We start from the raw sequence: 25,381 nt of genomic DNA on the forward strand, positions 1-25,381 counted from the left end.
AATATCAAGTATCAACGTATTGGCCAGTCCTAATGATAGAATTGAACCTACTCCCAACTCAGAAAATAAATGTGTCAAACTATTTTGCATGAAGAATATGCATATGTGTGTGGCAGTATTACTTGTCTAGTGTATATTGTACAGTATGTAGTCTGCCTGCTGCATTCAAATGGGATGTTAGCTGTTCATGAATGAGTTTGTTGATATGAGTAATGCACTCTGTGGAATTATGCCAGACAATGTATTTTGTAATAAAAAGTCAAGATGACAAGATTCTAACAGTGTCTATTTTTACAGTATACACATTAATGCTTAGATTGTAATTAATCCACAAAAAAATATACAAATAAATAAAATAAGGTTTCCATCACACAAACTGTATCTAGATTTGGAAATGTCACCGCTGTAGTTTAATGGTGGTGTAAATATATGTCTTTGTTTTGCACCTCAAACGGTGCCCATGGTGGACTATGCATGGCAGGGGCGTCCTCTTCCCTGAGCCAGGCCTAAACCTGACCGCATACCAAATAAGTGTTAAATAGCGCTACAGTCCGATAGCAATCGTTGCTATAGTGTTTGTTCAGTAACAGGGCTCTCCCCAAAGCTTATAGAAAATACATTTTCAAGTTGGGAATCCAATATCCCATCACTCATATTGGATAGACAACGAAAGTGGAAGTTATGAAACAAACACAAATAAATAAATGCAACTGGAACACTGAAATGGAAGCAGATAAATTGTCTTTGTGGAGATTTCTCTCCTGATTGGATGAAATTGGTATCCTGGCCTGAAAACATATTTTCTGTTCACTAAAGAGTAGGAGAAACCCCTGTAACTGAAAAAGCATTGCTCTACACTACAGCAATGCTTACCATCATAATCCATCATTGTGTCTGGGTAGCTCAGTCGGTGGCGGTGCTAGAGCTCTCGCCTCAGGACCAAAAGTTTATGGGTTCGATCCCGGGCACCGCCAACTCAGCATATGAGTAGCACAGCTTGGGTGCAGAAAGTTGTGCGGTAAGTACTGGGAGCTGATGGTAGGTGTGGCGCTCCACCTCTGCATCCATCTCCCAGGGGTCTCTAGCGCATTGTAACGGGGACAGCTTTAACTTTTTAAACGTAAATAATAAAATAAAGACAAAACTAAAGAAATCACTTACACCACGTAAGCAGTGTCTAACTCAATACCAGGCGGAATTGACAGCTCACCAGTTGCTAATGTTATAAGCAAGTATTATTGCACAGTGCTTTTAAGCCAGTGCGATACCCACGCAAGCAAATCTTAGGTACTCGACAGCGAAAACTGATCTGAAAGCAGCAGTATAGAACCCCTTTGTGTATCAATATTCCCACTGTGCCACTTGAACTGGATCTTGTCCAAGCAGTATACTGGATATGAGTGACTAATCAACTTCTGGTGTCCCATTGTGGTGGGAAATGGTGTACGTTTCTATAGTGCCTTTATCCAAAGCGCTTTACAATGTGCGTTACATTCACCCATTCACACACACAGTTAGGGGTTAAGTGTCTTGCCCAAGGACATCGACACAAAGCTAGGAGTTGGAGGCGGGGATTGAATCGACGGCCACTCTACCTCCTGAGACATTTTGCCCTAAGCAGGTTTGCAATTACTTTGTGGTCAGGAAATAACAGATTTTGGACCATGTGCGATATCTCAGAAACCTAAATAATGTCTGATGTGTGACTGTGTCATTACACTAAAGCCTAATTTACACTTCTGCTTTGTGTTAAATTGCTTGCAAACACCACATTATAACCACTTAGACCCTATATACTTGACCAGGGACCTCCAGGGCTCTATACTAGGGGCGGCCATAGCTGAGTGGTGGGGCAGTCATAGCCAAGTGGTGGGGCGGCCATAGCTGAGCTTGGCTGGGGAGCCAGAGCCCATGGTTGTCCCAGGGACGATTCCAGGCCAGGTCAGCATCAGCAATAGTATTTCTGTCTACTCCAAATCTCTTACACCAGGGCTCCACCGGGCGCGTCAGCGTCGCGTCTCCGTCACCGTCAGGGAATGTTCTCTTTTTAATCAATGAAGGGTGGCTCCACTGCCCGCGTTGCGTTGCGTTGACGGAGACGCGACGCGTGCATTCAAATTGAACCGGTGCGTTTTTTGACGCACGCGACGGAGACGCAACGCGTCCGGTGGAGCCCTGGCATTAGTTTGGACTGAGTAGAGGTAAAATAGCCAATCTACAAGCATGTTGTGTTGTGAGCTTGTACTGTAGATTTGCTAATTTTGCTGAATGTTCACCCAAGAATAAGGATGGTAGAGTCCATGTGGTTAAACAGAAAAATGTGTTATTCTTTTTGGTGGCAAGTGACACTGTCATGAGACAAAGTATACTGTACATTAAAGAGCAGGATGCTAGATGAACACTAGCTATAAACCAAATGCTGGGACATTCATTCTAGCCGAGTAGTCCCTTCAGTTGGTCTGCCAGCTGCTTTTGCAAGTAAACAGTAACTGCTTCAAAGTGAATGTGCCCAGTAAAGTTTGAGAGTTACTGTGGGCGGCGGTGGATACAAACAGATGAACAGATCATTTCAATGCCCAGTTGAGTCTCTTTAACTGTGGGCCAGTGCCAGTGTTTTCTGTAGCGATTCCAGATGGTTGTTTGCTTGTGTGATCATCATACGGATGGCATCCTGGAGGAGATGGGAGAAAGATGTCAGCAATTCTTCTGCCTGACTACACATACAGTACGTCATGTCTTAGAATGAGCGAATAGGGGAAGGGCGTCAATGTCATGTGATTCTCAGATGCGGTTTTACAATTTCACTGACTGACTTCCGGTTCACGGCCCGCGACCTGTTGGCCTTCAAATTAAAGGAGTAGTTCACCCAAAAAAAAGAAAATAAATGACACACCCTATGAATTAATTCATGGAGATTTTTTTTTGTCGCATTCCTGAGCCAAATAATTTGATGGCCGGGTCATCGGTCAATAGGAGACTCCGCCGGGTCATCAAATTATTGCCTTAGGAATGCTGGAAAAAAAAGTATTCAAGGCTTCATGGGGTGCGTAATTGATAGAAAATAAGTCATTTTTTGGGTGAACTACTCCTTTAAGCCCAACAGTATACACTTTGTTGTACGATGAATAATGAAAAATAGCTGATCTACAAGTTTGCTGTATTTGTGACTTGTAGATTAAGGCTATTTTCACATGACCAAAATAGGGATGCCAGGTTTAAAGTGGTTAAACTTAAACCTTCAGGCTTCACAAACACACAGAGACTCAACATGATCTATTACAATTATTACAGGAGCGACGTGAATACCGTAAATGGTACAAAAATGCCAATGCTAATATTTTGGTGATGCATCATTCATAGAGACTGATGACTTTATTTCCGCTGATGTTGCTTAATCACCTCGTTATAACACCGCTCACTAAATAAATGAACCATTCCCCCCACCTGGTTTGTGGCACCTTTATTCCTCTGGAACTCGTCTCTGGCCCAGTCCCTGAGGTATTTGCGGTCTGCCTCGTCTGGAACCTTCCGTATGGTCCTCAGCATGCTTCTATAGATTCCCAGGACCCTCTGCCTCTGTAGGAACTGATGCATTATGCCAGGACATCAACAGAACAGGGTCAACATACTACATACTATTAAACAATGAGGGTGTTGATACATTATAACTCTAAGGTTGTATAAATGGAACCAGACTGGGCCCCTGACATTAGGACCAGTGTTCTACAACTATGCCATCATTCATTCATTCAAAGCAGGTGTAGTCAACCTATTCAGGCTATAATTCCAAGGCTGCATGGTGTGATCACCCGTGCTAAACAGTGAAATAATAAATAAAAACACACTAAAAACACAGGATAACACAAGAAGAGAATGAGCAATAACTTAATAATGAAACATAAAGAATGGCAAAAAATATTCGGCAATTCTTCTTTTAGCTTTGTATGTTGTCTATTTTGGGAAAAGACTTACGCAGGTAGGCTATAATGACATTCCCCAAATAAGGACGCCATGTAGCCTATAAAGTGATTAATAACATATTCCCCATCGTACGCGTTGTTTGCTTTAAGAATCAGTTGTGAATCTGTCAGTGAATGTCTTGACAGATTACTCAACACCAGGCTGAGTTGACAGATGTGTCTCACAGTCACCAGTTATAATATTAACGTTACATAAACCCGCAGGACGCGTTTTGATCTCTTGTGCGGTTCTTTGCTTCTCTCACCTGTTTTAAAGTAAAAGCTGCCGGTGGTAACCTTGACACAGACATGATCTTCTGACAGCCTCGCTCTCTCTGGCACTAGACAAGTTAAAAACCGGATGTTATGACGGAACTTCGGGTTTGCTGCCCCAGTAAAAGAAAAGTAAGGTGGAATCTGTCTCCATCAAGTGGTCCGGAGAGGAATGAACATTACATTAATTGGGTCTCAAACTTTCAAATCTTTTTGTATTGAGTTGTACTTGAAATGTACTGTAATTCTGCAAACTGTTAATAAATCAATCAAACAAACAGACCAGAACACTGAGAGTGTTAGAGTGGGTGACAATGTTATGGGTGACAATGTTATCACACGTAAAGATGAAATTACCTACCTAGGTTCCATCCTGGAGGCTAATCTTTCCGGTGATAAAATGGCCACCAACGTAATCAAAAAGGTCAACCATAGAACAAGATTCCTTTACAGGATCTCCTCACTGGTCAACAAAAACACCTTGAAGACCTTAACAGGAGCCCTTGTACAGGGTTTCTTTGACTATGCATGCACCTCCTGGTACCACAGCACCTCAAAGGCCCTTAAAACCAGGCTCCAGACTTCCCAAAACAAACTGGTCAGGCTCCTACTTGACCTAGCCCCCCGAACCCACCTCACCCCTGCCCACTTCGACAGGCTGGAATGGCTTAGGGTCGACGACAGAGTACAGCATCTTGCAATGGGTCTGGTCCACAAGATTCGATACACCACCAAGATACCCATGTACCTGTCTAGATACTTCCTTAATGTTAACGAAGTCCACACCCACAACACCAGAGGGAGTGCAACGAACCATGTACAACCCAGATTCGGCACAAACAAGGGACTCAATTCTTTTCGCTCCTATGCCACCAAAATGTGGAACGCCCTACCAACTGTCATTAAGACATGCGAATCCCTTGACTCTTTCAAAACCGCTCTCAAAGGGCACCTACGGACGGCTGCAATTCGAAACTGGCCCCTGTAAAATCGGAATCCCTCAAACATGAACGCAAGGACAACACAAGAGACGGTCGCGGCCACACAGCCAACTCAAGGTATGGCCACTGAGCCAACTTGGGGACCCAACGCAAGGACAACACAAGAGACGGTCACGGCCACACAGCCAACTCAAGGTACGGCCACGGAGCCGACTTGGGGACCCAACGCAGCTCCTCCAAGGAAAACAAACAAATTAACGGAGCTGAACGTGAATCCCCCCCACCGCCCACCCCTTTTTTCCCCCCTCACTGTATATGTTTCTTTTCCCTTTTTACCTCCTTTATGATGAATTCCTGTTCTGTCTATAGAAGTGTCTATTTGTACGTCTCTAAATGTTTTGATGATTTGAACATGGTGGACCCTATTGGAAACAAGTGTAATGCTTAATTGGGTCGTCCACTCACAGTTAACAGCCTTTGTATTGAGTTTGTGCTTGAAATGTACTGTAATTCTGCAAACTGTTAATAAATTCTTCAATCAATCAATCAATGAGAGTCCCTGGACCCCACTTTGAGAACCACTGCATTACATGTCACACAGTCACAGCATAAAACTAAAGTGGTATTTGAAACGTTTTATTGTCAGAGTCATACTGTAACGTGTTATGTTATGGATTAATGGATGGGTAGTATGAAGAAACAACCTCTTGAATATAACGGATGCCTGCTTACATTTGTGTGCATAATGCAAAAACAAAAACACATCAGTGATTAACATTTCAATGCACAATCCAAACACTGTTGAATCTTCTCCTAATCTGGGACAATGTGATGTATTCCTAAACTCTCCTTCAGCAGTACGCACGCACGCGCGCACGCGCACACGCACACGCACACGCGCACACGCACACACACACACACACACACACACACACACACACACACACACACACACACACACACACACTTTATAAAATGAAAGTGGCAGATACAAGTCTTTAGACCACAAAAAGTTGTTATTGGAGCGTTCTATCAAAATTGGATAAGTCCGCAGCAGTCCCTGTGCTAGTTCAAAGTGCATAAGAACTGCATTTTCTAAAAATACTGACCTTCAGAGTCGTGGTCGGGTCTGTAAGCGACCGTTACAACAACAGATGATTTGGGTGCAAATGTGAGATGCAATACCGATACAATACCATTTCCTCTCCAAGGCACAATTAGCTCTTCATTTAAGTGACTCGTGATGTCCGTAAATGACTAGGGCTAGGGTGCAACAGTTAATTGAACTAATCAATATCATTCTTGATAATAAAAAACAATCGATTCATAATAATCGATAACAAAAAAACCCCAGAAATAGCCACTCTACAAGCTCACAATGCGCTTATACTGTATTGGCTATTTTTGCTACTTTTGTGTGACACCATTGTGCAACATTTTACAACACTCTTAACAAAGTGTATAAAAAGAAAAAAAGTCAAACCGAAATTAATTTCATCGATTTGTATTAAAAAATAAAAAAGAACCCGCTTCTCGATTATTCGATTAACCGAAAAAGTTATCAATAAAATAATCTCTAACTAAATAAATGATAGTTGCAGCCCTAGTCATGGCATCATGAAGGGGGGTTGTTTTTTCATACAAAGTTCACAACTCTGTGGCCACTTATCCACCAGGTTGGAATCTGTTCCGTTCTTTCTTCCTTGCCTAATTTTGAACCAGTTCAGAGTGTTTCCACTGAAAATGATTTGGTTCAGAAGACAGAACCCTAAAAGTAATAAAATAAGCCAAAGTGGGGGTGTCACTATGCTACAGGTTGGAAGATGCAGATGTGATATACAATGGCAAAAGCAATCGAAACATCATCATTAAAGAAAGGTAAACTAACTGCCATTGACAGTTGAATTTCCCCCTTGAAATATATTTGACACATTGCTAGCCAGGCCTGGAATCGTACCTACTACCTGGGGCAACTGGGGACTCCTGACAACAGTAGTACTGCTAAAAACTGGAGGAAACGCAAGCCGGTTCGCAGCCGGTTCCGTGAAAAGCACCAAGGTTCCAAGAATCTAGAACAGAACCAGTTCTAGAATCAAAGTTCTATTGGTGGAAAAGGGGCCTTTATGATGTGTTCACATTGAAAGATGAGTGATTCTGATGAGCAATTGCAACACTGACTAAGACATCCACACAAACATGAAGGAGGGGGAAGGAGGGGGTATATAGTACAAGGTGGGGGAAAGAGGTATTTTACTGGACTCTTCACTGAGGTGTATTCATACGCAAGGGAATCACATTTCATTTTCTATCATTTCTTTTAAGAGACGTGCAAGTTAAAGCAATCCTTGTTACATTACAAAAAAGAGTTAACTTCCAGAATTCCCCTGATGAAGACAAAGACAGAAAACGGCAAAAGGGTTTCGCTATCAAACTCTACAGAGTCTACTAAAATCAGAGTAAAAATAAGAAAATAAAGGCACATGTACAGCGGAAAATCCGTCTTTTTGGAGTCCTCGTTTTATTTATGTGTTTTCTTTCAGAGTTCTGTGGTTTTTGAGAGGCGTAGCGGCCAGAAGTGTGGCAATTGTGCAGGTGGCTGGCTGCCGCCCTCGCCTCTCAGTTTTTTGGGGGGGAAAACAAAAAGAAAAACAAAACAAAAATTAAGAATAACAATGGCTTCTCGTTCGGCGGCGTTAGTGGTCGGTGGCCGTGACGAGTTCGAACCACTGCCTCAGCGCGTCGCTCAGGGTCTCGGGCAAGGCGTTGACGTCACGCAGGATGATGTAGAAGGGGAAGGGGAACTCGTCCATGTAGGAGCGGATGTCTGGCAGCTCCCCCGGCCCTTTGAAGATGGGAACCTTGATGTCCAGGATGGAGTCCTGAAGGGAGTCAATACGAGAGGGTAGAGACATTCCGATTCAGTTCATTTGTCACTTAGATGCACTGTTCAGGCACATACGTACGTGGGACAATCTTACGCTGGGAAGATCCACTTACCATAAAACAAACATCAGCTTAAAAAGCATTACACAAAAGTTTGTGGAACTCTCTGGGACCGCAGGGGGGGAGAGAACATAATTTAATTTTCAACCCATTGAGACCTGAGTCGGAATCTACAAACGCGTTCTTAATCGGTAGTGCTCTCCCGGTTTTAATGGCTTTATAAAAGGCAAACAAAAAAAAAGAGCTCGTAGATTGACTATTCTCGCTATGAATACAGGTGTGCGATTTTGACAAGTCCATTGGTGTGCCCTGGGGCACAGAAAGGCACTGATCTACACAAAAGCAACAAACAACATCAACTTGTATTAATTTGAGACTGCCCTTACCCTTGAGTTGGGGTTGTCCAGCACCACAAAGATGACAAAGACGTTGGCGTTTCGCGCCGCCTGCACAGCGGCCGTCACCTTGTCCTTCCCCTCCAGGAAGAGACCGCGTCCATCCGACACCACCAGCAACAGCTGGGCTGTCTCTGTGGACAGAGAAAGGCACAAACGGATGAAATAGCATCATCACAATCAAATTAAATTATTTTTACTTATCTGTCAGTGGCCAAAAACAGACATTTCCCCTATCCGTGCACACGGGTAGAGTGGCCGGTAGAGCGGCTGGATGGGAACCGTGAGGTTCCCAGTTCGATCCCGGGCTCCCCCAGAGTTAGTGTTGAACTGTCCTTGAGCAAGACTCTGAAACCCTAATTGCTACCGATGTGCAGGTTGGTTTCCTCCGTCCTATATAAATACACCATTTACCAGGTGAGCCTCTACTGCCCATCTACAAAGGCTTCTATTTTTTTTTGTTTCGATAGACATCTAGGTCGCTGAGCCACCTTCACTGGGAGAATGATACTGGGTTTCTGACATGGCCTGTAGCCCAGCTCCATACAGCGCTAACATTTGCTCCACCGGGGCCTTTGTGGACACAACAAAGGCCTGCTTTTGACCTGGAGGACTTGGCTCTGATCCTGGTCTCATGGTGACACACTGAAGGCTTGTTTGTTGGACCTGAGATACAATCTGGGCATGGACCCCATTTTACTAAGCAGCACAGAGGGGTGGATTCAATCAGCGGTGCATTCATGAGTGTGTCTGTTAGTCAGGGCAGAAAGGTTACGCAACGAGGTAAACCAGTCACACAGCGATGTTACAACCTCCACTAGTATCTTTAACCAAATGAACCCCAGTGTCCCCATTATGGGCATGTCAAAGTAGCGAATATTCAGTGACAGAGATTTGGTGTAGAGGGGCAATGAAGTATATAGGGTTTAAGTGGCAAGAAAGATTGTGTATGAAAGATTATTTCCTGGTGTCTGGTACACACATTCTTCATTCAAGTCAGCAAGCACTAAGGTACTACGCAAGTTTGTGCTTTCTTCTTTATTTAGTATTTAGTATTTCAGAAAACCATAGGCCATGCACCCAGCTTGAAAACATGTCACACTGTCTAATAGGACAGACTAATAGACAATCTCCAAACCTCTTCAATATTTGTATTGTGCGGTTGTCTACAGTGGGTGGTACATGCACAAACGTTACGTAGAACACATTACCTGCGTTTGGCGATCCTGCCGTCTTCTGTCGCGCTGAGACAAACATTTTAGCGGACGTCTCTAGAAACTGCAGAGCACAGACACAGTCAGTCATTGATCTAGAGTACAGTGTATGACCGTAAATGATTGTAGTAGAAGTATCTACTTTATCCGACAACAACAATTTGCTATGAAAACTGCATGAGAAAACCATAGCTAGCATATGATGCTATGATTGAACGGTAGCCCGCCTCTTGAAGAATATAACATTATCAATAAGGAATGGAGTAAAATTGTTGCAATTATTGCCTTCCGAGCAGATTTATTTTAAACTGTGGCCATAATATTTCAGTATGTATCGTTGCGTTTATCGTTAAACTTCATCTGCTCAAAAAAAACTTTAACTTTTCAGGATTCAGATTAAAAAATAGCAAAAGTTGCAGATCTACGAGCTCAAAACGCATCACTTAATTCTCACCACAAGCTTACAGATCTGCTTTGATACTTTTGTGTGACACTGTAGCATGATCAAGCAGGGAATTTATTTACGAAAAAAAAATCACCCGTGGCGTCCGCGTGCGTTTAGGATTTTGGGTAGGGTGTCTAACCAAACACATGCACCCCTGTTGTAGAAGGAAGGCTATGGGGTGGGGAGTCCATGTTTGGAAGCAGAGTTTGTTGTAGCTTGTAGTTTTGTGAACGTGTGGCTCCGACAGTACCTGTGCTATCCTGGTCTTCTTCTGCTGGAACTGACACAGTCTCAGTATCCTGGCTCCTGATTCGTCGTTGAACTGCTGCTGGAAGGGATGGAGGAGCTGCACGGACTCCCCGAAACTGCAAATACAAATACATGTTAGCTCTTCGTCAAAGGCATGTTAGGGAGACAGGGGATAACAGCACGCATACTGTAACTGTACTCACACAGGCTTAACAACTTAACCCCTATTGTATTGTCGTACAGCAGTGTCACTCACACAAAAGTGGAGAAGATAAAGAATATACAAGCTTAGCTCATCTATTTTCTATTCGTTCTTTTTTTCCTCCTTCAAATTTTGAAAAATACAATTTTGAAGACCCATGTTGAAAGTGGTCAACAACGTCTCTAGGAGTCACTTGTCTTACTGTACCAGACATCAATCCATTTTCTGTGACACTTTTCTATCTTCCGAGGTTAAGTGGGCTCCTAGGATAATGATTTTTGGTTTCATCACCCGTGAGCAAATTAATCCAAGAAGCCTGATGCAGTGTGTTCTTACCTGCATACAGAGACCTGGCCCACCTCCAACAGAGTGAGGGCATTGGCGATCACCGACAGGGATTCAAAAGCCAGCTGGAACATAGAGGACACAAACAGGACTTCATCAGTTTGTACAGTAGTTTAACCGTTTATCTGTCTGTGCTGTAAGAAAGAATAATAGAGCTATGCGCATGACATCAGCGTACCCGACTTGAGTGGCAAAAAAAGAAAAAAACGTTCTGGCCTTGAGAAGACAATTAAGTAGATAGTCATTAGTCAACAACGTTTTAATACAGTCTTCTTCCGTTTTAACTCGGTATGTGGTAGATGTGTGCTGACCTGTTTGGAGTGGTTGTCCACCATGCTGGAGGAGTCGTCGATGGCCACACAGATCTGGTACTCTCTCTTGCTGGGTTTGGTTCTCCTCAGCCAGATCTTGTCTTTGCGGAACTGGCTGGCGATGTAGGGGATCACCTTCCTCATGTTGAGCCGCTTCCCTGTGCGGTAGTCTCCCCTGTGCAAAGCATTCGTTGTCAGACAGTGCTGTGATGCATCCAATTTACAATTTAGGCATTTAGCAGACGCTCTTAATCCGGAGCGATTTACAGTAAGCAAGAACAACACAAGGTAATACATCAAATACATAGAAATAGTCACCAAGGATCATAAGCAAGCTAAGAACCTAACATCCGATCCCTATTCATTGTATTGTCAGGATGAATGCCATGGGCTTTGTTCAGCCTGCAGGTCATTCTGACAACACTGTTATTTTGTCTCTGTCGGGTGTAACCCTAATATGTCCAAAAATGTTACTTTTCAGGATTCAAATAGCGAAAGTAGCTTGCAGATCTGCAACTTTTGATGCTTTTGTGTGACGATGTAGTATGATCAAGTAGGGCGTGGATTTAACACATTCACTATACAGAATTGTCTGTATAGTGATAGTCCCTTCCCTGCCATGGATTGCATGATGATTTGTTTTGAAGATCCTAAAATTCGCACCAAAATGAACTGGAAGCAAAATCAGCTAAGCTAACGTTGGCTTCTTTATAAGTCATCCGAACTGCTGTTGTCGGTGCATGACATGCTTCCATAGAAGACATGGAGGCTTCTATGGAATCCAAATGACTGAAATCAGTCGTGGTAGTCATGAAGACATGTGAGCTACTGTATGTGGTGTGGTACTGTACTGTACTGTACTGTACTGTACTGTACTGTACTGTACTGTACTGTACTGTACTGTACTGTACTGTACTGTACTGACTTGAGCTTAGCGGCCTGAGTAGGTTCCAGGATGAGGCGGAGCTGTTCACACAGCTGCTGGGAAAGGGCAGAGGTCAGCGTCTGGTACTGATGCCACATGGCCGCTGCTGCACTCTCCTGCATCACAAATAGAAACAACACACAAAAAAAAGTTTGTCATCAAAACAGAAATAAAAGCTGATGCAGGTTTTAATAATGAGTTTCACTTTTGGTGATGGCCTTATTTAGGAACAAAACTCTTCAACAGCTACAATTAGTCAATTATGCATTCAGCAAATATCCACAGTGACTTAAAAAGGTTTTATTGTATGGAAGTGCAGGTCCAGCCACTGTTGAGACTGTGGCCTGTTGTGTTGCACCATCCTGCTGCTCTGTGGTGTGGTTTAAACCAGAGTCTATGGTTGTAGAAACTGGCTCTGAACACACCGGTACAATACACTTGTTACACAAAGATATTTGAACTTGGCGACCCCAACTTCTGTTTCAACTGTGCAGTCATGTAAAAAAATAAATCTAATCCTTACCCTAGCTCACTAGCTGCTTAGCAGAATTAAATAAAAATTATATACATTTTCATGAACACTGTCGTGATCGGTCAAATACCCTTCTGGGTACAAAGATAAAAATGACAGCTTCCAGGTTGTCGGGTGGAATTACAGATTGTATACCATGGGCTTCTAACTTCTGCACTGTATCTGATTGTGTATTCTTCCTTTTTTGTGATTTTAACTATCTTGTGCTAATAAAATAAACGGGTGACGTCACCTCCTCTGCAGCTCCGGGGGCTTGTTTCTGCCAGGCTTCCAACTGCATCTCCATCTCTCTTCTGATCTCCTCTGGGTCCACCTCCGCTTTCTGGACAGACACAGACACAGACACACAGAGACTTCAGTTTGTTGTCATCCATCATTCTGTTCGAGACAATATCCATCTAAGGTTTATATCTGTTCCACATCCACCCATCATTATTCAGTACCTGATCCAGGTCCATGAGCAGCTCTGGGACAGTGTGGATGGTGGACTGGGTGCATCTCTCTGGATGCTCTTCATCCTCGCCCTGTTCTCTGTCTCTCCGTCTCTCCTCCTCCTCTCTGTGCGTCTGGGTCTCCATCTCTCCACCTTCCACACTCGCTGCAATTACAAACAATTAGATGTGACTTTAACCACTTAAGCCCGGTATACTCCGTCATACAATTGCGAGCGAAACTAGACCATTGAACACCTCATAATGTGTCGTGACACGACATGTTGTAAGCTTGTAGATCCATTTTCAAAATGATTTCTACATGTATAAGGTTTACATATATGTAAGAACATGCCCTGAATAGGGATGCTAGGTTTAAAGTGGTTAATAAAGCACAAATGCAGTTTTATTGTGGACTTATTGTCTTGTATATAGGTACTGTGTCTGTATGACAAATGTGGGGACAAAGTGAACCGGTATGCACACAACAATGCCCGACACAAACAAGTGTTCAAACAAATAATTGTTGAGTAAATGATAAACCTTTCTGGGAGGTCTTGGTGGAGTCCAGCTTTTCTGGCTTCAGCTCTGGGGCATCGACCGCCTGCAAGTCCTCCTCCTGCTCCCCGGTATCCATGGCAATGTCGTCGTCATCTTTGTCCTGGTCTTGTTGAGGCCCAGCTGGTTTCTGCTGGTCTGTGCTGGCGACATCTACACACGAAAACACACACTTTTACACACCAGTTGAGCCACCTCAGACTCAAATACCCTGTTGTTGTTCCTGACCGATGGGCCACATAGCTCGGGAACCATTAGTTCCCAAGGCTCCGGAGCAACATACAAAGTACAAGGTCAAAATGTAGGGAAGGTGTTGGTCCAGCCACTGTGCAGATTGTGGTCTGGAATTATTCGTATTGTTATAATTTGTATTTGGCACCATCCTGCTGCTGTGTGGTGTGGTAAAACCAGAGTCTATGGCTTTGAGAAACTGGCTCTGAACACACCAGTACAGTGTTACACAATGATATACACACAAAATGACTTGGGTGGGCCTTGAACTACTGACAAACTGGCTACAAACTTAACATACTAGAGCATTGATCCATCAGGTCTACTGTACTTGTTGACTTAACTTCATTCTCTTTAACCCACTAAAACCAGGAAAGGATTTTAAATAACATAGCAGATATACAAGCTCACATCGCGTCTGGTACTGTACATCAGCTAATTACTGATTTAGAAGGCATTTTGTAGAATCGAGCTCAGGTCTTAAATGGTTTAAGAACGTTTCTACCAATGGCCTCTCTGCATATTGTACTCTTTTAAAACAGGGTAATGTGATGAGCTTCCAGGACCTGAAAGACAAATTTAATTTACAGAATCAGGACCTTTTTAGGTACCTACAAATCAGAGACTTTATAAATAGAAGGCTATTAAGAAGAGAAGATGCAACAGGAGTAGAGATCATTAAGATTTTCCAAAATGCGTATGCAGGCTCTACTTATCAAAAGATAGTTTCAAATGTATATGTAGTGCTTCAAAACATGAAAGGAGATAATACTCTGAATATTAAAGCAAGATGGGAAGCAGAGGGCAACCTTACTATATCAGCAGAAGAATGGGAAAGAATATGTAAACATCAGTGGAAAATGAGTAGTTCCCCCACATGGAGAGAATTCAGCTGGAAAAATGTGAGTCGTTTCTTTTGCACTCCAGCCCAGAAAAGACATTACACGTATCAGTCGGACTGTTGGAGACTCTGTGGGGAAACATTGGCAGGTCATTTTCATGTGTTCTGGAGTTGCCCTTCTGTGGTTCCATTTTGGAGAAGTGTCCACAGTGTCCTGGAAGCAGTTTTTGGTGTTGACATTCCTTTTGATTTTAAAACCATGTATCTTGCAGATCTGGAGGGACTTCAATTTGTAAAGCAGGATCAGTATCTATTGAGGGTATTGCTGGTGGCATCCAAAAAAGCCTTAACAAAAAAGTGGCTTACAAATGTAATACCAACTATAAATGAATGGATTGATTTAATCTATAGTATATTTATTATGGAGAGAATTACATTCAGCTTCAGAGGTCAGGTTGAAGTCTTCACAGATAACTGGTTTAGATGGATTGCTCATGTTTCTACCATAAGACCTGATTTTGTATAGTTTCAGTTAAACCTGTTTAACCTGTATATGCACCTGTATTATACTTATGTATTATGAATGTTCATCGATGGAGAAGAGAGGCAGACATCTCCCCTTGTGTGTATTGTACGTATATTGTCTTGTTTTGTTTTCGGTTGTATGTCTTGTCAATTGTCAGTCGTTCATGTATGTTTGATTAAAATTCAATAAAACGTAAATTGAAAAAAAAAAGAACGTTTCTACCGGCACGGCACAGAAGCACAAGCACCATCATAAAACAAATCACTGACCATATGTCTGAGTGTCGTAGGCCGTCTCGCCCTGTTTGATGTGTTCGTACACGTCTGACTCCTGCTGCGCCTGGCCCTGCCGCGTGTCCTCCGTCCTGTCCTTGCAGCTCTCCACGGTGCGCAGGCGCTTGTTGATGCGCTCGTTGTAGTCCCCCGTGGAGCGCTCGTTGTCCGCCTGGCCAGGTTTCCTCTTGAAGCTCTGAAGTAGCAGGCGACGGAGAAACGGGACAAACGGTGAGCGGTGGGGGTTTGACATTATATTTAGAGACAAGTGGGAAAACCTGATCATTGTTGATGTTGATGGATAGATCATTTTCACCCATTTTTGGAAAGACTGCCTAAAATAGCCGATCTACAAGCAGTAGTTGTTGTACAAGCTCTCAACATGTAGCATACAGCAGTTGTTGTACAACACATTATAACATGCTTATCATACTATAATTCAGTCAATGTCTGTCTGAATGTGTGTCTGTCTGTCAGAAACACCGCTGTATCTCCTCACTGCCTGCACCAATCGCTCCCACTTTTCACACAGGCATTGACCATAATAATATGGAGGTCTTAACGAAGCCCTTTTTTTATTAGTGAATTAAAAATGCCAAAACGCACCCAGGGCGCAGTACCACCGGCGGCCACAAGTGGGGGGGGGGGGGGGGGGGGGCATATCTCACAAGGGCTAGTGTGATAAATGCATCACTATCTATCATCAATCTAACGATTAAAGGAAACGGGGATGACCTGCCTCCTGGGATGAACAGCGTTCATCCCAGGAGGCTGTACTGTACGTACCTGCGTCTTGCTCTGAGTGTGTCTCTGAGAAGCCATTCTGGCCATGAGCTTGGACTGGTGGCCCTCTGACTGGCTGGCATCGGCCGACCCGCTGCCATGCTCCTGACAAACGAAAAGCAATGCACTATTTCAACATCTACAAGCATTTAGCAAATATCCAGAGCGACTTAAAAAGGTTTTATTGTATGGCAGTGCAGGTCCAGCCACTGTGGAGACTGTGGTCTGGTGTGTTGCACCATCCTGCTGCTCTGTGGTGTGGTTTAAACCAGAGTCTATGGGTTGTAGAAACTGGCTCTGAACACACCGGTACAATACACTTGTTACACAAAGAACAGGTCTTGACCCGGCGACCCGCTTACAAACTCATTAGGTAGACTACTATCTTTTAGATTACATCCTCCATAAGAATTTCTCTTCTGACAACCATGGGCACCTGGGAAATAGAGCTAGGAGTAGTTCCCCCAAATAATTATTTTCTATCAATTACACACCCCATGCAGCCTAGAATGCATGGAGATGTTTTTGTCACATTTCTAAACCAATAACTTTATGACCGGCGGAGACTCAATTAATCTGACTCAATTATCTGCTAAAGGAATTTGACAAAATAATCTCCATGAATTCAAGGCTTCATGGGGTGTGTAATTGATAGAAAATAAGTATTCTTTTGGGTGAACTACTCCTCTAAGCTGCTTTTGTATACCTTCATTGTCTTTTGTTAATAGATACATCGATACATTTTATGGAAAGAATATTAAAAATAAATAAAACAACAACATAATGATCGCTTTTTGTGCTCACAGTAACTGAGGGAGAACAAATGTAAATGTGTAGTCTCTCTTTGAGTGCAATGAACACATGGTGACAGACATACTGTACCTCCTTAGCCTGGTCTTTCTCTGAGGCCTCTCCTGCCAGCTCCACAGCCGTCTCACTCTGGACGTTCTCCTCTCCAGTCTGTCCGTCCGTGTTGTGCTCCTTCCTGTCTGCAGACTCCGGCTGCTCCTCATCCTCACCGGGCCCCTCCTCGTCATCCTCCTGGAAGTATACAGAACAGTCATGAACAGCTGGCGGCAAGGATTGCAAATGTTCCACTTCCACTAATGACTATCATTTGTATAATACCAACATGCTTGAATGTCTTGGTGACCCAAACGTTGCATGCTTTAATAAGTGTTATCTTATAGTTATACTGTGCAAGCTTTTTAACAGTTATAATTAATGCCAAATATTAAAATGTAACATGAATCATGATAGACATCAATTTGGGGTAAATATTTAAATTAAATGTAATCTGCCAAATTGACAAACATTTAACATAAAATAATCACTTTGGCCCTCTATACTTTATTGTCAAACAAAGGAGCTTATCTATCTAGCTCACAAAACATACTTTAGGTTTCTGTCCCTTGTCATTTGGAACGGCCAGATCTTCTTGTTTCCCTGCCTCTTGTCCTTCATCCTTCTCCTCCTCCTCTTTCTCAGCAGAATCCTTGTCTCCTTCTCCCTCCTCTTTCTCCTCAGGCTGGGCCTCCTGGTCCTTCTCCTCGCCCGGTTGGCCAGGCTGGTCCTCCTCCATCCCCTCGGCTCCGTCCTCCTCCTCTCCCTCTTTCTCTCCACCCTCCTTCTCGTCCAGGTTCGGGGGCTTCTCCTCGATGTCAAAGGGGTTCTCCTCTGGCAGGGAAGAAGAAAATAGCAAAACTTTTATTTAAACACATTTTATACTTCGGTCGCACAGTAAAAATACTCTCACAAGTTCATAGTGACTTCTGCATCAAGTTCTCTACAGTTAAAATATGTTGTCAAATGAACACAGAAATTAATTCCTCTGAGCCCCTCCCAAATAAATCCCAAAGATTATGCAGCTCCAGTCCCAAAATAGTGCCTCCCAGACCCGTTGAAAGAAAGTTATGACACCCTTTGATCTCACCGAGATGCGATCATGTCGTTCATGTATTGATTGTGCTTCATAAACACCCATTAAGAGAGTTCCACGCTGGAACTCTACAGTATGTGTGAACAATAGGTAGTAGCATGGCGAGCGCTGCATCCTTGTTATTCTGGTTGTTCTCTCCGAGCACGCCTAAACAAATTCCAAACTGGTAGGTTGGTTCTGGCAATATGTTACTGAATATCATATGAATATTCTCCATTATATAAGCTTTATTACAGGCTCGTGGCCTGACAATACATCACATGTAAATGTATTGAAATAAGTGTAATGTAATTTATTACAAAAATGTAATAAAAATACAGTACATTTACCCAGTCTCACAGGTTACTACTCTAGGAGAGGCACTCATGCCAGTGTATTGACGGAAGTCTATTGGAATGTTGGAACTCTAAGTTCTAGTGCCTCCATACTAGTGACTTCTCTACAGTGTGAGCGGTTGACCATCTCACCGTCCCCCTCGCCGTCCCCTTCGTCGTGGTCCCCCTGCTCGTCCTCCTGGTCCAGGTTGAGCTCCTCAGGGAGGTCTATGGCCTCGGGGTCCGCCTTCTTCTCCTGCTTGCCGTAGTAGGGGTCCACCTCGTTCTCATCGAACTCCCTCTGCAAAAAGAGACGTTTAGGGGAGAGTTTAGCCTCGTTGCCGCGTTGATACACACGGCGACGTCTAAACTAAACGTAGTTGCTGAAACAGAGGAGAAAACCTCCCTGACAAAACTAAGCTTACTGATTCTATCTTCAAATTCATCTTAAAATCTTAAAGCACAAAAGAAAATGATCTCTGAATGTGTTTCACCCACAGAAACGAAGGCCGTGTCATTCTCACCAATCTCTAGTTGAGTGAAACGGTTAGAGACCGGCACTAACTAAGAGTTATGCCTAATTTACAGACGTAAACGTCTGGAATCGTCCAAAACACTACCTCGTCTCCTTGTTCATGGATCTTCTCTTTGTCCTCGTCCATCTGATCGTCCTTGTCCTGGTTCTTCTTCTGGTCTTTATTGGGATCTGCGGCGTCCAGGTTGTCATCTTTGGCGACTAATTCTGACTCCCCCTGAGGAGACAAACCAGGTTTGGATGGACTGGTTGACATAAGTCACAACAAATCGACACTTTGTGACGTAAGAGCAAAATGGTCACCTTGTGAGTAGTATGGTCAAATAGTTCTCCGTGCACACCGTAAACCACTTTATTTAAAGATATTTTTGGTCTTTTCTGCCTTTATTGATATGACATACTTTAGTGGAGATAGACAGGAAACGGAGAGAGAGAAAGGGAATGAATCGAGACTCGAACCCACGACATGCTGTCAGGCATGCCATGCGCCTATGTGGTATGTGCCTGTACCGCTAGGCCAGTGGGTGCCCTGTGTGCCTGTACCGCTAGGCCAGTGCCCCCACCGTAAACCACCCTATATATATATAAAAAAAGAAAAAAGAAACAACATCTGACCGTGACAATCGCAACCGCTTGCACGTACCTGGTCCATGCCGTTGCCAGACTCCTCCTCCTTGTCGCTGCCCTCTTGGTCTTCATCGTCCTCATCGTCGCCCCACATCCTCTCGTCCAGAGTGTCCGTCTGGCCGTCGCCCAGGTCGCCCATCTTCTTGTCCAGCTCCTCGTCATCCTCCTTGTCAGACTCCTCCTCTTCATCTTCACCTGCAAGCGGTCAAAGAGACGCGAGATGTGTGGTTACATTTAGTACATTATATTCACAGAACCCTATCGGTTTACAAAATGCTGGTGAAGGATGAGAATATTCTCATTTTCAGAGTGTGATTGCCTAATTCAGTGGTTCTCAAAGGCCCCTTTTCCACCAAAATAACTTTGGTTCTAGAACTGGTTCCGATCTAGATTCTTGGAACTTTGGTGCCTTTTAATGGAACTGTTCCAGTTCTGAACCAACTTTTAGGGAATCAGTTCATTTTCAGTGGAAACACTGAGCTGATTCAATATTAGGCAGGAAAAAAGAACTGAAACGGTTCAACCCCAGTGGAAAAGGGGCCTCCTTGAGAGGGTTCCAGGGGGTCCCCAACAAACTTAATAATATAGTAATTAGTTAATAATATAGCATAAAAATCTGCTAAGCCTATATGCATTGGCTATTTGAAAATAGCCAACATACAATGTGATGCACCATGAGCTTCTAGAGCTGCTATTTTCAAAAGCACCTTGACTAAAAGAATATTTTTGAAACATTTTAACAACAGAAATTTTGTACAGGGGTTCCTGGCAAAAAATATTTTAGATGGGGGTCGGCCAGATACATATTAATTTGGGGATCCTTCATATGCTAATGTTTGAGAACCACTGGCCCAATCTCGCCCAAGCCTGCTGTCCATCAGTGTCTTGTGTGATTGGCACCCAAGAGATTTATAGTTGGATTACTTTTATATATTTATAAATTATTTTATATTACAATGACCGTGTAAATAGAAGGGATGTTATCATGTTACCATGGTAGTATTTCGAGTTGATAACCCACCTGGCTCTCTCTCTTCACCGTCGTGCATCTGGCCATCAAAGTCTTCCGACATCTCGATGGCGTTGTCTTCTTCCTTGATGTTCTTCTTGTCCTGCTGTTCTTCTTTCTCCTGGCCCTCCTGGAAGGTGTCCTCCACCTACCGAGACAGAGACATGATGCGCTACAGTCTTGTCTTCGATGGTCTCCCAGTATCCAACTCAACTATGCTTGTACAATCAAGCACACAATTTATACTTTTCATAATAAAGAGATGCTGCTCCAGACCAGACTCGTATGATGTGCCAATCATAGACAAACCCTAGTGGATGGAGGCCTATGGTTTTCTGGTCTGTGACAGTCATATGACGGAGCATAGACTAGGTATCAGTCCTAGTTACTAATAGTAACTAACTACGTAACAGGTGGCGTTATGAAAGACGAGTCAAACAGGAGGCTGGCCAGACTGAGTAGCGAAGTGACAAACAAATCACAGAACGCAGCGTATCAGGCTGATAACCAGGTTAGTAAGAAACAACAATTGTTCAAGACACGAGCCTTGCACTGATGACTGGCCTTGGCAAAATTCAGACCACAACCAAACTGGATGTCCAGAAATCAAAGTTACAATTACTACAGCATAATAAAAATAGTAAATCACCTGGTCTTCATTCTCAATCTTGTCGCTGACATCTTTTTGGCCCTCTCCTTCTCCTATGCCACCTCCCTCGTAGTCGTGGAACTCCGTAGCCCCTTCACCGTCCCCACCCATTAGCTCCTGCGGCAGGCAGAAACCCTGAGAACAAACATAACACCTCCCATTAGCTCCTGCGGCAGGCAGAAACCCTGAGAACAACCAGAACACGCTGATGATCAAACGTGATGGAACAGCTCACTTATCTGTTTATCACCAACAATTTTGAGTTAGGGGGGAAAAAAAGAGTGTTTGAAATTAAATTTCTACAATAATTGAGCTGTGAAGGTCCTAACCACTGTGAAGGATATAGATTAAAGAAAATGTGTCCTGTCCTTGGTTTACATATTGTTGCATGCTGTCAGGTAGAAACCTTGTATCTCCATATTTAAACTAAATTAAATTAAAATCAATGCCCTAATTTGTCATACAACAGTGTCAGACAAAGTAGCAATAAATAGCCGATATACAATACAAGCTCACTTTGCTTCTATTTATATTTTAAATTAGAAGTACTAACACGAGCATGCGAGTAAAATAATAACTCCATTGGATCCATTGGAACACAGGATATGTTTTCCCCCATTTCTATTCCTGAAGAGTAACAGTTTGGGACATATACTACCGAAGTCCTGACATCACTCGCTCATCGCCATCTGCGTACTGTACCTTCTGGGCGAGCTCGGTGAAGATGCTGGCCAGCACAGACAGTAGTTTCCCAGTGCTCCTGTGGGCTCCCAGCGAGATGGCCATGTAGTAGCGGACCAGGTCAGAGTACACCCCCAGCATGGGCTCCACACGCAGCAGCATCCTGCAGGCCTCGTCCACCTCCTGAACGCCACCATGGACACACAACACAGACTTAACCACTTTCAATCTGGCCTCCATATTTTGGGAATGCCATTAGATACACTTTCTTCTCTCCACCAGGCGTGGCCGAGACTATGTTTTGGCCCCTGTCTGTCCGTCCGTGTGTCCGTCCTTCCATCCGTGAACAGCTAATCTCGGGGGGCACCGTTGGCCCGATCGCCAATCATGCCAGAGCAGAAAATCTACCGCCCCCCAGGATTTTTGCGATACAGATTTTTTTTATACTCTTCCAGATTTTGTCCAAACATCACGCACATCGGGTACACAAGCAACAAGTTGTGAGCTTGTAGATCTATTCTTTTCCAAAAAGTCTTAAAAACATTTTCAGATGGGGTCTATGGACAAAATAATTAATTTGGGAGTCCTTGACATGAAAAAATTAGAGAACCACTGGTGTGGGTGAATGATAATCGCTATTATCGTGATATAGAAATGCTCACAATAATCGTATCGCAGAGATTCTTATTTATTGTGAAATTGTCTTCCATCATACACTACGATGAATAATGAATTCGCTTTTGTTGAGCTACAACTCAGGCCTGTCACAAAAATTACACTGTAGATCTGCGGTCTTTGGAGAACATTCCGCGCCCAGAATAGTGATGCTGGGGGTTCAAGTGGTTAGAGTTATGCCTAACTAAGAGTTATGCCTAATTTACAGATGTAAACGTCTGGAATCGTGAAAAGGTGGCATTTTAAGTTTCAAACATACTTCGATCATTGCGATGACATGCAATGTAAGACATGCATGTTTGATATGGTTCCTACCTGGAGTTGCTGAGGCTGACAGGAGTCTCGGTGCGTCCGGAGGCGTTCCAGAAGAGCGTGCAGCCCAGAGCTCACCTCCTCTAAGCACAGAGAGCCTACTTCAGCCGCCAGCTCATCCTCCAGCAGACCACTCAGGTGGCCTGGCTTCAGCAGGTCCTCCGCCTGCTCCTCCTCCTGCTCCTCCTCCTCCTCCTCTGCGCCGCTCTCTGGAAGATGGAAGATCATTTGACATGATAAGACAAACATTAAAAGATCCATAGACTTGAAAGACTGAAAGCCAGGCGTTGGGATGTATGGTAAGATATTTTGAGATGGGGGTCTGCGGCCAAATACATTTTGGGGGTCCTTGACATGAAAATGTTTTGATTTGAGCACCACTGATATAGCAACATATGTTTTTCAGAAAACTGTTAGGTTTTAGAATCAACTACGCTCAATGACTCGCATTGGGAGTTGTGCCTCCTGGACCTCGCGTCACCAGGCTTTCCACCTCGGAGGAAAGCATTTTCTGATGATATCGTTACGTCATGTTGTAGTCATTGTTTTGTAGTCATCAGGCAATCGGAACCCTCTAAACCAGAACATCCTTTCCCTTATGCCGGAAGAATAATACCTTCCCAATAAAAGCGTGACTCGCACTACGCCACATCAAAGCTTTTATTGTGAAGGTATTATTCTTCCGGTTGGCACTTTGTGAGTTTGTAGTCCAATTTTAACTATTGATAAAACGATTGATAAAACTTCAAAACCTATCGATGATCAAGTAATTATTTTTAATAATCCATGAAATAAGTTTGTTGGATCAACTGCAGCACACCAAATCAGTTCTAACCTCTTTCGGGGTCCGTGTGTTGGTCTCTTCTGTGTGGTCTGTCCCGTCTCTTCACCAGGTTCTGGACAGCACACAGCACCGTGGTGATGCTTTTCTCCAGGTCAGCAGAGAAGTCAGAGCAGAAGGCATGCTGTTGATCTGAGGAGAGAAACAACCACAAACACACATTTATGTAAAACCCACTAGTTCTGGAAAATGAAAAAGACTTAGTATAAGCAGTAGTATTAACAGTAGTAGTAGTTTTAGAATATCAATGAAGTAAAACTATTGTATCAAGTTTTCTCTGTGTGTGTGTGTGTGTGTGTGTGTGTGTGTGTGGTGGGTGGACAGATTTCCACCAGAGTGTGCTGAAAACAGCAAAACAAACTGAGAAGCATAAACAAAGAGATGGGGTTTAAGGAAGTACCAGTAGTACAGTGTGGTTCTCAAAGTTGGGTGCGTCAGCGGTGGAACCCCCAGGGGTCCTTGAGGGGGTCTCCCAGACAAAATGACTGATAGTTATTAAACTCTGACAGCGTACAAAGGGAACCAAATGGACTGTTTGGTTTGAAACTCCATTGGAACCATTTGGTTCCATTTTGCATACAAATCTGGGGGTCCTAGACAAAGTTTGAGAACGAAAGATGTAGTAGTCTTTTAGCTTCCAACCTGTTTGAGCGTGTCCCAAAGACAGCAGCTGGGTCTTCCAGGTGGTGAACTCGGCGAGACTGGCCTCCACCTCCTCTCTGACGTAGCGCAGGGCCTGAGCCAGGGCCGGCTGGCTGTCCGCGCTGCCCACGCACAGCGCAGGGCTGAACAGCTGCTCCACAGCAGGCATCTGGGCCGCCACGGCCGCCAGCCGCTCCCAACCGGAGCAGCAAGTGGAGTAGTGTTTCCTGAGGAGAATGTTGGGAGTTTCATTTTGGTTGGTGTTTTTTTGTCAGAGAAGAAAGAGGCCCCCTCTCTATGGGCAGAGTGGCATTGGTACTGCCAGGGTTGGAGTTGACAAATGTTGTGCAATAGTTCATCGAACTAATAGATTTAATTGATTATAAAAAAATAAGATTTACATCAAATAATAGAAATTAAAGAAATAGCAAATCCACAAGCTCACGTGTGGCACTGCGACACAACTGGGAGCTTGTAGAATGCATATTTTTGCTATTGTTGTGCGGCAGTTTAAGGCTTAAGTGGTTCATCATGTTTAATGGATTCATTTTAGTCGATTTTTAAAATTTCGTTAATATATAAATAATTACAAAAACCACACACACAAAATAACTGAAAAAGTAATCAATAGAATAACTGGTAAAATAATCGATAGTTGTAGCCCTAGGTGAAAGCTATTTTGTAGTAAATGGCATGCTTTGCAACAGCATCGCCAATCCCAACATTTAAAGTGACCAAAATGTTTTAAACAGAACACTACCGCTTTCAAAGCCCACTGCAC

The 25,381-nt window shown here is 43.5% G+C and overlaps 2 protein-coding genes across 2 annotated transcripts in view; both read right to left on the reverse strand.

The window, feature by feature from the left end:
* Positions 1–273: 273 nt before the first annotated feature.
* On the reverse strand, positions 274–4,611 carry lyrm2 (LYR motif containing 2). The gene is made up of 4 exons (XM_079526886.1): positions 4,594–4,611; positions 4,226–4,300; positions 3,445–3,585; positions 274–2,671 (listed from the first exon to the last, which is right to left on the reverse strand). The coding sequence occupies exons 2-4, from the start codon at positions 4,268–4,270 to the stop codon at positions 2,591–2,593; spliced, it is 267 nt and encodes an 88-aa protein (XP_079383012.1). The 5' UTR covers positions 4,271–4,300; positions 4,594–4,611; the 3' UTR covers positions 274–2,590.
* A 1,182-nt stretch (positions 4,612–5,793) lies between these two features.
* The window catches only part of mdn1 (midasin AAA ATPase 1), an 88,937-nt gene continuing 69,349 nt past the window's right edge, over positions 5,794–25,381 (reverse strand). Inside the window, exons 82-104 of the mRNA XM_079526881.1 lie at positions 24,601–24,827; positions 23,953–24,090; positions 23,121–23,326; positions 22,152–22,313; positions 21,450–21,584; positions 20,813–20,948; positions 19,808–19,986; positions 19,250–19,381; positions 18,783–18,930; positions 17,773–18,053; positions 17,259–17,417; positions 16,380–16,481; positions 15,591–15,789; positions 13,709–13,876; positions 13,178–13,332; positions 12,967–13,056; positions 12,203–12,318; positions 11,278–11,452; positions 10,958–11,031; positions 10,421–10,535; positions 9,723–9,789; positions 8,503–8,645; positions 5,794–8,052 (exon numbers count right to left, since the gene is read on the reverse strand). Coding sequence (XP_079383007.1) covers positions 7,867–8,052; positions 8,503–8,645; positions 9,723–9,789; positions 10,421–10,535; positions 10,958–11,031; positions 11,278–11,452; positions 12,203–12,318; positions 12,967–13,056; positions 13,178–13,332; positions 13,709–13,876; positions 15,591–15,789; positions 16,380–16,481; positions 17,259–17,417; positions 17,773–18,053; positions 18,783–18,930; positions 19,250–19,381; positions 19,808–19,986; positions 20,813–20,948; positions 21,450–21,584; positions 22,152–22,313; positions 23,121–23,326; positions 23,953–24,090; positions 24,601–24,827 — 3,493 coding nt within the window. The 3' untranslated portion in view covers positions 5,794–7,866. The remainder of the gene's footprint in view (positions 8,053–8,502; positions 8,646–9,722; positions 9,790–10,420; positions 10,536–10,957; positions 11,032–11,277; positions 11,453–12,202; positions 12,319–12,966; positions 13,057–13,177; positions 13,333–13,708; positions 13,877–15,590; positions 15,790–16,379; positions 16,482–17,258; positions 17,418–17,772; positions 18,054–18,782; positions 18,931–19,249; positions 19,382–19,807; positions 19,987–20,812; positions 20,949–21,449; positions 21,585–22,151; positions 22,314–23,120; positions 23,327–23,952; positions 24,091–24,600; positions 24,828–25,381) is intronic.

Source organism: Electrona antarctica, assembly GCF_951216825.1.
Source record: "Electrona antarctica genome assembly, chromosome: 17".
Classification (NCBI taxonomy): Eukaryota; Metazoa; Chordata; class Actinopteri; order Myctophiformes; family Myctophidae; genus Electrona; species Electrona antarctica.